The sequence below is a fragment of the Heloderma suspectum genome, chromosome 1 (assembly GCF_057233095.1).
Source record: "Heloderma suspectum isolate Gila_16-S chromosome 1, 16-S_ref, whole genome shotgun sequence".
Taxonomy (NCBI): domain Eukaryota; kingdom Metazoa; phylum Chordata; class Lepidosauria; order Squamata; family Helodermatidae; genus Heloderma; species Heloderma suspectum.
The window spans coordinates 180,034,796-180,047,082 of record NC_139458.1 but is presented as its reverse complement, the minus strand read 5'-3'; the positions used below and the strand labels follow the sequence as shown (position 1 = coordinate 180,047,082).

At 44.0% G+C, this 12,287-nt stretch overlaps 1 protein-coding gene across 1 annotated transcript in view; it reads right to left on the bottom strand.

Moving 5' to 3' along the window:
- Nucleotides 1–6,383: 6,383 nt before the first annotated feature.
- PSMD14 (proteasome 26S subunit, non-ATPase 14) overlaps nucleotides 6,384–12,287 on the bottom strand; it is a 68,621-nt gene continuing 62,717 nt past the window's right edge. The window contains exon 12 of the mRNA XM_084811671.1: nucleotides 6,384–8,147. Coding sequence (XP_084667797.1) covers nucleotides 8,049–8,147 — 99 coding nt within the window. The 3' untranslated portion in view covers nucleotides 6,384–8,048. The remainder of the gene's footprint in view (nucleotides 8,148–12,287) is intronic.

The following is a 12,287-nucleotide window of genomic DNA, read 5'->3' as shown; positions in this document are numbered from 1 at the left end:
GGTTCTAAGGGAAGCAAAAGCCGAGTGTACTCAAACGCGTACCCTGGATTTTAGGAAAGCTGATTTTAATAAACTCAGAACAATGATCAGTAAGGTCCCATGGCAAGCAATGCTAGCGAGAAAAGGAGTCCAAGATGGGTGGGAACTTTTAAAAAAGGAAATTCTCAAGGCACAATCACAAACAATTCCAACAAGAAGAAAAGGTGGAAGACAACAGAAGAAGCCAATGTGGCTTCACAAAAAGCTTAGGGATGACCTGAAAACAAAAAAGGACACATATAGGAAGTGGAAAGAAGGCCAAGTAACAAAGGAAGAGTACAGGCAGGTAGCACAGAATTGCAGGGATGGCGTCAGGAAGGCTAAAGCGGAGAACGAGGTGAGGTTAGCGAGGGATGCTAAAAACAACAAAAAGGCTTTCTTCAGCTACGTGCATAGTAAAAGGCAGAGGAAAGAAATGGTTGTTCAGCTATTAAATAAGGATGGCAAAATGATAACAGAGGACAAAGAAAAGGCAGAGGTGCTCAATTCCTACTTTGGCTCAGTCTTCTCCCAAAAGAGGGTCTATGACCCCCCTGGCAAATCCTGAAGGGGCAGGATTGCAGCTTGAGATCGACAGGCATATGGTCAAGGAACACCTCATTACTTTGAATGAGTTCAAATCTCCAGGGCCAGATGAACTGCATCCTAGAGTCATAAAGGAACTGGCAGAAGAACTCTCAGAACCGCTGTCTATTCTCTTTGAGAAATCATGGAGGACCGGGGAAGTGCCAGATGACTGGAGGAGGGCTAACGTTGTCCCTATCTTCAAAAAGGGTAAAAAGGAGGAACCTGGGAACTACAGACCAGTCAGTCTGACATCAATCCCTGGGAAAATTCTGGAGCAGATGATAAAGCAATCCATCTGGAAGCACCTTGACAACAATGCTGTGATTACTCGAAGCCAACATGGATTTGTCAAAAACAAGTCCTGCCAGACAAATCTGATCTCATTTTTTGATCAAGTCACCTCCCTTGTAGACCGTGGGAATGCTGTAGACATCATATACCTCGACTTCAGCAAAGCTTTCGACAAAGTGCCCCATGATATCCTGATGAGCAAACTAGCTCGAAGTGGGCTAGATGAAACAACGATCCAGTGGATCCACAGTTGGCTACAGAATCGGACTCAAAGAGTGCTTATCAATGGGACCTTCTCAAGCTGGGGAGAGGTAACGAGTGGGGTACCGCAGGGCTCAGTCCTGGGCCCAGTGCTCTTCAATATTTTTATTAATGACTTGGAGGAGGAGGTGCAGGGAATGCTGATCAAATTTGCAGATGACACAAAATTGGGAGGGATAGCTAATACTTTGGAAGACAGAAACAAAATTCAAAGTGATCTGGATAGACTGGAGTGCTGGGCAGAAAACAACAGAATGGCATTTAATAGGGACAAATGCCAAGTTCTGCACCTAGGAAAAACAAACCAAATGCACAGTTACAAGATGGGGGATACGTGGCTCAACCACACTACGAGCGAGAAGGATCTTGGAATTGTCGTCGATCACAAGCTGAATATGAGCCAACAATGTGATGTGGCTGCAAAAAAGGCAAATGCTATTTTGGGCTGCATTCATAGAAGCATCGCTTCCAAATCCCGGGAAGTACTAGTTCCCCTCTACTCAGCACTGGTTAGGCCTCATCTGGAGTACTGTGTCCAGTTCTGGGCACCACACTTTAAGAAGGATGCAGACAAACTGGAGAGGGTTCAAAGGAGGGCAACAAAGATGATCAGGGGACTGGAAACAAAGCCCTATGAAGAGAGACTGAAAGAACTGGGCATGTTTAGCCTTGAGAAGAGAAGACTGAGGGGAGATATGATAGCACTCTTCAAGTACTTGAAAGGTTGTCACAGAGAAGAAGGCCAGGATCTCTTCTTGATCATCCCAGAGTGCAGGACACGGAATAATGGGCTCAAGTTACAGGAAGCCAGATTCCGACTGAACATCAGGAAAAACTTCCTGAGTGTCAGAGCAATACGGCAATGGAACCAATTACCTGGGGAGGTGGTGGGCTCTCCCACACTGGAGGCCTTCAAGACGAGGCTGGACAGCCATTTGTCAGGGATGCTCTGACTTGGATTCCTGCACTGAGCAGGGGGTTGGACTCGATGGCCTTGTAGGCCCCTTCCAACCCTACTATTCTATGATTCTATGATTCTATGATTCTATGAATTATGTGAGTCCATTACATGACATCATCGTTGTCCAGTAATTAGTCCACTATTTCCCCCCACTTATCCCGTGTTTTCCTCCAACGGAAAAAATGGGGTGTTTTTCCAGATATGCGCAAATGGAGCACCATGTCCTCCCTGTGAATTTCTCCCCAAGCGTGAATGAAGCCCTGAGTGTGGTTGTTGGGGGCGTGGTCATGATGTCGAAGGTGGTGATGAAGGTCTGATGGGCGTTCAGCCTTCCCGTTCCTGCATCATTTTGGCTCCTCGCCATTTTCAGCCTGCCTGTTCAAAACAGAGCGGCAGAATGGTAGAGCGGCAGCAAGGGGAGGTGGCAGAGCAGAGGAGCAGCAGATGGGCTAAGGGGCAGGGACTGGCCAAAAGCATGGAAGAGGGAGGCGGGCCCAGGGAGATCGGTGGGGGGGGCTGTCCGCATGTCAGTCCCCATCCACCAGTAATGTGCAGGGGCGGGAAAGGGGCAGGACCCCGGGAACAAGTATCACTGAACCTGGAGCGTGTGTAATGCCTCTTCACGGAAACATAACGCTATAGGAATAGCCATCTACTGAGAAGGAAGAGCATGTAATCAGTTGTGATGCTGCATTTAAGAAGTGGAAAGCCCTGTTTTAAATGCAGGATTTTAGGCTGGTGCAGAAATCCCCTAAGATTCAGCCTTCCCCCAGATTCATTTCCTTCTACCTCCCTCAGGCCCTGTAGGACAAAGGTTACTAGTTCAAGAGTCAGGGTTGTTGGGGGGAAATCCTCAGTCACTTTATACCCAACAGTACTAAATCATAAGGCACCCATGGAGGTAATTCAGACTGCCCCCAAACACATAACACTGTTATCCCCGATGAGGGCAAGGAAGATCTACTGACCCCATCTTTGCAGTGTTGAATGTTCCTTGTGGGCATTCAAAAACATTTTGCTAAATAGGCAAGACAAAAAAGAAAAGGGTAATGTACTGGGTGGTTAGTACCTTTGCTCTTTAGCTGCAGGTAGAGCTCATGTTTTTGAGGCTCTTCTCAGGGCCAACATCAACAGTTGGGCACCTTCTGAGAAGCCACTGATAAGTGCCCCCTTGCCCTGCTCCTCTTCACTATTGCATCCTGCTTGTTTGCCCGCTTGCTCTGGCCCAGACAATGGTGGTGGTGGTGGTGGGATGGAGGCGCTTGCTCAGCAGCTCTCTGGCAAGCAAGCCCATGACAGTAACAAGGAAGAGGAGAATCAGCAGTATCTGACGACAGTGCTGGTGAGAAGGTAGACTCTCGGAGGGAGAGGGGACCATGGCGTGCATCTCACCCAAGGGTCCTCCCAAACCTGGAGCCTCCACTGTTTCTTCTGTCGATGTTGTGTCTTACAGATCATTTGTTTTTACTTTTACTTTTGCTCCATGGAAAACAATTTTATACCTGTGTCTTGCTGTTGAATACTTGCTACAAATATTTGTAAATTTGATACATAAGGGGGGACTTTTTAAATTATGCCATGTTTTCGTATGTTTACTTTTTGCAGGGGCTGGCTTCTAGCTGATAGCAATAGAGGAGAATTAAACTATAATACCCCACAGATTATTTGAAGCAGTCCTTTGTTCCCATTGTTGTCTCTCTCTCTCTCTCTCTCTCTCTCTCTCTCTCTCTCATACACACACACACTTTTTTTTTTTTACAACAGTGATTTGGGGAGGGAGCCATTAGTATGAGGAAGTCTAGAGATGGCACAGAAATGGAGGACTCTAGCCTTTCGAAAGCATCTGTGATAGTGCATGGTCTGCAGTTCAATCACAGCAAGACCAAACATTCCAGAAGGCATACCCAAATCTTTGGATAGATCCCCTTAAGGCACTCTTTGAACCACCTGTGCGTGGAGATGTGAGCTGTCCAGAGATGCAAATGTGCTAAGGGCTGGGGAAGGATCACAAGATTTGAAGGCTGTCCACCCCTGTGGCACTCCTGTTTGCAGCTCAAGGTATGATTGGTTCGAGCCTTGCTGGTGTGTGTGAGGGCGCGTGCGTGCATGCATTAGAGGGCATCCCCACATCAGGTAGGGATGTCGGAGAATTTCTCCACAAATCTCCGGGAGCCCGAATGCCAACGCATTCGGCCCCCCGAAATTGGTGGAGAAACGGTCCGCCACCCCCCCGGGATGGGACTTACCTTCGGCAAATGACCCCGGCAGCGGCGGCTCCCGGTCTTCCGACTGGCTGCCGCCGCCATTTCCAAGTGTAAAAAAAACAACAACAAATGTGATAGGCTATGTAAAGATTTACGTAGCCTATCACGGCTAGATTTTCAAAAAACACCGTGATAGGCTACGTAAATGTTTACATAGCCTATCATGGCTGACTTCGGGGGGAAAAAAGCGCGTACGCAAATGGCGGCGCCCATGGGCGCCGCCATTTGCGTTCCTTATTTGGGCACAGGTAGTCTACGTAAACATTTACGTAGACTACGGCGAAAACAAGGGCAACGCTATTTGCATTGCCCTTTTTTTCGCCGTAGTCTACATAAATGTCTACGTAGACTACCCGTGCCCAAATAAGGAACGCAAATGGCGGCGCCCATGGGCGCCGCCATTTGCGTACGCGTTTCCCCCCCCCCAAAGTCAGCCGTGATAGGCTATGTAAACATTTACGTAGCCTATCATGGCTGACTGCAGGGACGCAAACGGCGGCGGCTATGGCCGCCGCCATTTGCGACCCGGCAGGGGAAGAGGATTCGTGGCCGGGACGGGGCGCCTCCCCCCTGGCCAGAATTTTGGCAGGGAGGGACGGGGCGCCTCCCCCCCACCGCGAAGCAAGCTGCGGGACCAGGTAAGTGACTTTCATCCATCCCTAACATCAGGGGCTCAGGGATATCATGGGCAAAACAACATTGAAAAGAGCAGGAGCATGTCTGGAGACTAAAAACAAATAGTGAGGAATGGGGTGCTGCTCTCCTCAGGTATATATCACCAACATGTGGCCATTTGGTTTTAGCATTTTAGCCTTATTTTAATATTTTGTAGGTGATATTATTGGCAAGATTACCTGGCATACACTATTGATCATTTTATTGTTTTACTTTTGCTCCATGGAAAACAATTTTATATTTGTTTTCTACACTTACCCACATTTTTCCTGTCAGAAAAATATCCTAAGATATCCATTTCTAGCAGTGTGTAGGAAACAGGTGACAACACTGAATGTTAAAAGAAGATTCCAGTATTCATTTGCTTTGTTAGTACTCTGTCCAAAGTGGTTAGAAAATCACAACCTGGAAAATTGAAGTGGCGACTTGACAGTGAGGTTAGGAACTAGAACAAGGCCTGCTTGCACTGGGCATATAAAATGGGGTGTTATACCCAAGCTGTGCAATGAATTTGTGCAAGTGGATATTAGTAGAGATGTAGTGAATTTTTTCATAAAGAGATTTGCAGTACAAAAGATCACATATTTGACTAAAAAACTTTAACCTACTTCTTTTCTCCCAAAGTGTACCATTGCCTGGAAAAATTTATTGTGCGTCTCAGAAGTAAATGGGGGCTATGGTTGTGGACTATAGCTACTGACTTAGAGCAGCCCACAGCTGCAAAGGGAAAGCAAAATACTATCAAGATTTGTGCCCCAAGGTACCTACACAACTAGGCTGTGCCTACAGGATTTGAACACTGACAGCTTCCCTCTCCCCTCTATACCATAGCCAAATCCTGGACAACTGGACAGAAGCAACAGCCCTTCTCTACCCTGCAGGTCACAATTATATAACCAAGCCACATTTACACAGAGGTAACCCAAGTTCTCCAACCTGCATAAATTACAAATGTTTACTTATTTTGCATAATTTATTCTATTCTAGTAGACAAGGGGTAAAAGGTCTCACTCCCTGATAACTAAAAATCCTGCTCAGTCCTCATCTAAGTTCTGATTTTTCTTTAGCAGTAGATAAAAGATTCTACTTGGAAAAATATGATTTTCTATTAGATGTAATCTGCTACTTTATTTTGTTGATATGTACGCAACACACGGACAGCATAGTGAAATTAGCAAGCTATGTAAATAGTAGCTGTTAGAATCTTGTATGCTAGATATTGGAAAAGCTCAAATTTAACATAGTGGATATTAAAGATGTGGAAATTTCCTGTAACGGCAAAACTTATAAACTATATAAGAATGAAAGAAAACAGACAAATAGGATCAATAGTAACTGGTCTCCCTTTATTCACTTCTGTAAACATAACCTCTTGTTTACAGATTCAAAATTTTGTTTTGATAGAAGTTTCTCTTGAATGAGTCTTGATGGTTCCCTTTCTTTTATGGTTTAAATGTATAAATAAATGTTGATTCCTTCTTAAGTTCTATTATTCTAAATGTTTATTTTTCTTGTGGTTTTTAAATTTATTTTACCAATAAACACAATTTAACCTAAAATAATTTCTGTGAAGATATGTTTGTGATTTGCTATCACAGTACACACTTGTAACTGTATTTACAGAATATGCTGACAAAGAATATTTTTTATCTTATTACAGTTTATTTCTAATAGGTTTATTACTTTTAAGATTGTGTACCCTAAATTTTTTTAATTGCCTTTTGAGATTGTACTAGGCATTGCCCACATGCTTTGAAGGCTCTTTGCAGCCAGCCATAAGAGCAAGGAAGTTTGGGAAGAAAAAAGGGAAAATGGAAGTTCTTGAAATACAGAATTCTGTGCTTGAAAGAGCAGTTGTGGAATACACAGAACCTTCTTCATAGCTTACAGCACTATACCTGGAAGCTTGAGCCAGTTTCATGATTAGCTTTACCAGGTTGTCACATGCATTTTAGCAAATGCATTTGTTCACAGAGCATTTGAGTTTGAGATATTTCTTTCCTAGCTTGCTCCTTCAGGCACTCATTCCATAAATGTGTTTTGGTTGAACTCCAGTAGGAACCCCCTGCTCTTTGTCTAAAATGATTATTCAGATTCAATGGGCCTCCATATCAAAGTAATGCCAGCTATCATCAGTTTCAACTCTCAAGGTTTCTGACTGATACATTGCAGAGGCTATTCATTAAGCCTAAGCCAGACAATCCAACTAATCTTCAATATTGTGTATCTTGTTCCCATTTCCTCTTGTACAGATGCTTGCAGTGATTTCCTATTTTGGCAAACAGACATGATCAGTGGTTAACAGCTTCAGAAAAGGCTCAAGCCCGCTGACCTGAAAAGCTCTAATGCCAGAGGAGATAGAAACAAACCATGTACTCAGTGCTGAGAATTGCTTTGCACATGCTTAGGAGCGTTCTAGTAGTACTTGTATTTCAAGGATGAGTCAAGTTGTTAAAAAAAAAAGATTCTGGCCCTCAGTCCTGACCCATATAAAAAACCCCCAATGAGAGTGTGTTAATATTTTGTATGCATAGAACAGGTCTTTGCAAAAATAACATCCTTGCTACAGGTCTCTGTTTCATCAGCTTATTGAAATATATTTCTCTGCTTGTTGATCTTTCTACAGAATTGTCAACAACAGAAAGACCCTCCCCCAATTCAAGAACATCACCAACAGAACACTAAGTAGGTTAACAGTTTTTTTAAAAAATGACATAGCAATAATCAGTGTATATGTACTGCCAATTATCTTCAAAATATTAAAATGAAAACACATTTCTAACTCAGTTCTTGAATTGCTCTGGAATCTGCAGAGGCCCTGACATTAAAAAGTCTCCTAGGTAATTGCACAACAGAGATGAAGAGGTGTTAGAGTGATGCTCTTAGACTGCAAATGATGCCAGATGTCTTTGACATCCAAATATATCTTAGTCTCAGTGCTTTATACAATGGATGATTATAGACAGGAAACAGCATTTATGAGTAAGTCATTATTTGAACACAACAGTATCCAACATTGCTGCTAAACATTGGACAATGTTGCAAGTCATCAGCACATCCACGTGTTCTTCTAAATGACGTTTGGGGTCCTAAAATATAAAGCAGAAAGGTTATTTATAGACATTACTGGAACATCAAATTTGCAAAGGTTCTGAGTTTCTATTTGATGGCAGAACTGATGCTGTCAATAAGCAATTAAATCCTGAGGTTCTCCTAAGTAAGCTATTTGATACAGTTCCTAATAAATTTTTTAGTGAAATCATTAGCTGTTACACTGATTGAGATTGCATAGTGTTTCTATTTGGCTGAATAGTGTCTCAGTTACTGATACAATGTGGCATTTTGAACAAATGCAGACCCTAACCAGGCAGACATACTTCACTTTTCACCAATATCCCAAGTTCAGTGGGGAGTTCTTGTGGCTGTGATGGGCACATGAAGTTCCCCACACATGCAATGGCTGTCCCATTCTCTGCAATGGTGTGCTCAGCTCTATACATTCAAAGGAATTCAGATGAATGGGGAAACTTGCTTGAGCAGGACCTCTGTAACTACACTGGAATACATACAGGATTCTTGCTCACAAATGCCAGCTGTCTTGAAGCCTGATTCAAGGATGGGCAGAAGGTAAACTGGAATCGAAAGGTAAATCACTGGATGATTTGCAGTAGACCAGCATAAATATCTGACACTGTGTCTTTAATAACAGCAACCAAAAGGGTCTCCCTTTCTAAATTAGGGAGCAATCCTATGGGGATTGGCAACCACCTATCCAATGCAGGGTGGGAGGAGTGCGGAGGGGATCTTTGCCTCAGCACTCTGGCCACCCTGCATTTGCGGCTAGATGGATGATTTTGGCTGTCTAGCCTCAGCACTTTGGAGCCGGGGGGGGGGGGGAGCTGGATACAGGAAGCATCGTACCAGCCCTTCCGAGGTCCCTGCCCCTGGGAATGCGCCCTTTCCTCGGAGCCTGGGACGATCCTACAATGTGGGAGGGGGCGGGGAGGCGGTTCCCGAAAGCCAAATAATCTCATGGCCGCCCAGCTGCTGTCTAGCAGCCATAGGATTGCACCCTTAGGCTACTAGAATCTCTGATCTGTGGTAACTAACATCTACTTGTACATGTGGGCCATCCTAGTATATGGCTCATGAGGTGTAACAGGTAATTGGTTCCACTTCCTGAGCTACCATTTTGCATCTGGATCCAACTTGTTGATCTCAGGATTCTTAAAAAAAATAAAGGAGACCATGCAAGCCTGCCTACAATCCCTATCTACAACTGTTTTGAGTCAGACACTCTACCTGACAAATACAGTACTGTGTTGTATTTGCAGAGCACTGTTTATTTGTTTCAAATGAAAGGGTACATCTTCAGAGGTATAATTTCTTCTTGTGGTTGCTCTATGGGAGTAGCATTAAATCAGAGATGACAGCAGAGAGAGAGAGAGAGAGAGAGAGAGAGAGAGCGCGTGTGTGTATAAAGCTGCTATAGGTACCAGCCAGCACAAAATTTGCTATTTTAGATTATACCACCCATGCTGATCCGGTTAATCCCCATCATTCAGTTTGGATTCGCAAGGATCAGCATGAGGATAGTCAAAGGACAAATAAACTTCTGGATCTGTAGTGCACACTGGTTCACCCTGTATGCACCAAGAAGTGCCTTTAGCTGGAATCAGACCTTGTTCAAACTGAGCTTGGTTGAGGCACATGCTATTTTTCTTCCCTCCCCCTCCCCACTCCTGTTTGTTTGTCTTTGGAAATGTAAAGCAGCCTTAGAGACTCCAATCAAGAGTGGGACATATGGCTGGGTGGGGGTGGGGAGAGAGAATGAGCAATGTACAGTTGCACTCTCAAAGGCGATTTCCTATCTGCAGGGGAGAAGATAAAGGTGCTCCTACCTTCTTGCACCGTCAGAAATGGCTTTTCGTTAAAAAACAGAAGCTTTCTCCCTAACCCTAATAGCAGCATGGTGCGTGCGTGTGCATGTCATCAGGATCATGAGGGGGAGGAGAGAGTTAAACTTTCCCTTTCCGAAAGGAATCACCACTTTCTTGTGCTGTTCAGCAGTTCTGTGGGAAACAGCTAAGCAGCAGGGAAAGGAGGGTGAAGCTGTATACAAAGTTTAACTTTGTCCACAGGACCACTGCCTTCCTGCAGCTCAGCTGTTCCCTACAGATCAGCTTTGAGTCATGACTATGCAGCCATTCCCCCTGTTCCCAAATGCACAGCTCAGCAGCGAGAAGACACCCCACAGGCCACATGTGGCCTGCCCACTTCCGGTCTACTGTATCAGACTAAGGCTGCAATCCTATTCCCACTTACCTGGGAGTAAGCCCTACAATAGGAATGGCATTGTTACACACACAGTTGTATAAACCTTAAACACATTACCCACGCTTTCCCCAACCCATTGATAATTTGGAGTACAACTTCCAGCATTCCTGGACATTGGTCATGCTGGTGGGGTTGCACCAAGATGCATGAAGGCTGCATTAACCTATTGAAAAAGGAGTTCTTTAAATATCTGGGATGCAGTGCACTGCAAATTAAAAGCCAATTTCAATAATCACCCCATTGTAGCTGCCTTTTTCTTATTCATTTATCAAGTTCATTAATGAAAACTGGGCTCCATTGAAATCAATGGGAGCTTTGCCATTTGCTTCCAATGGAACTGGGATTTCATCCCATGTTATTTTAAGATATTCTCACTCAAAACAAAAGTACTTTCCAATTAAATAAATGAAAACACACCATAAAATACAGATAGTAAAAAAAACACAGCGTAGCAGGAAAAAACCTAAAGCAATGCTAAAATGCTCTTTTTAGAACATTTTTAATTTGCAAGCAACTGTAGTCTATCCATAGTTTGCTAGTGAATTAAAATTTGTCTTTTTCTACTTCTGGATTGTTTAATGTGGCTCCATCAATGAGTTGCACAGCTCTGAACAAGGAAGGATTCTCTTTTGCCAAATTTAGTTTTGCTTTCTAACAAGACCCTCCTAAATAAAGAAACTCTATGATTGGCCCTAAGAAGATACTGAAATCCCTTTTTCCAGCATCTCATGCGGCCAGAACAGGAGCACTTCTTCTCAGCTCCCCCAAGCCCAATTGTGCTAGGCTCAACTTTCCGGAGAAGCCCAATGCATTCCAAATGGCTCAAGCAAGATGAAAGATATAACTAATACATGGTTCCTCATCTTCATTTATTCCCATTAATGACTCAGTCCTAGTCTGCATATCTGGCATTTAAATAAGAAGGTAGGTTTCTCTACAATATTCACTCGGGCACTATCATATTTCATTTCATGATGATGCTAGGCAGTTAAAGCTGACACTGAAGAGCAAAAGCAATCTTCAATCTTCGGTTCAATACCCATAACAATTTAGAAGTATAGAAAAATACATTCTGTCACTTTCTCCAAGGAAAAGGATTTTTTTTTTAATCTCTTTATCTACTGGAACATTGTAATATATAATAGTTCCCCCTTTCCACAAAGGTACCCTACTCCAGGGTTCCCCAACCATTCTGGACCCGTGGGCACATCTGGGAATTTGAGAAACTGCTGTGGGTGTTACCACAAAATGGCTCCCATGGAGAATATGGCTAGTCACATAATGGCAGCTGTGAGCCCTGGCTAGTCAAAAGGGTGGGGGGAATAGCAAGCTGGAAGCCAGGGGGGAGAGCAAACAACAAGGCAAAGGGGAAGAGAAAGAGCAAGGGTAGAAGGGGGAGAAACAGTGAGTAAAAGAGTGGAAGTGGGGGAGAAGAGAATTAGCGAGGCTAGAAGCTGGGAAGGAGAAGAAACCATGAGCTAAAGAGATGTAAACAGCATGTAAACAGCAAGGCCAGAGGCTGGGAGTGGAGAGAAACAGCAAGATAAGGGAGAGAAAGAAGGTAGCTAGGTATGGGGAAGAGAGAGAAATAGCAAGGAAAGGGGTTGGGGAAGTGAAATAGTGAGGCTAGAGGCTGGGAGTGCAAAGACAGAGAAATGGAACATGGAACGGTCTGTGTGGACAGAATAAAACTGGTTGAGGCCAGGAAGCAACTCTTTCCCTTCTTCCTGCCCACTGAACAGCTGATCAGTGGCAGGTTCAGAAACAAGAAGGACAAACTGGCACCCTAACATTTTTCAAGGTTTTTTAATTAAAAATACTTTTTTGAAGGGAGTAGGGAGTGGAGAGCTCCGTGGGTGCTATGGCATCTGTGGGCCCCTTGTTGGGGATGC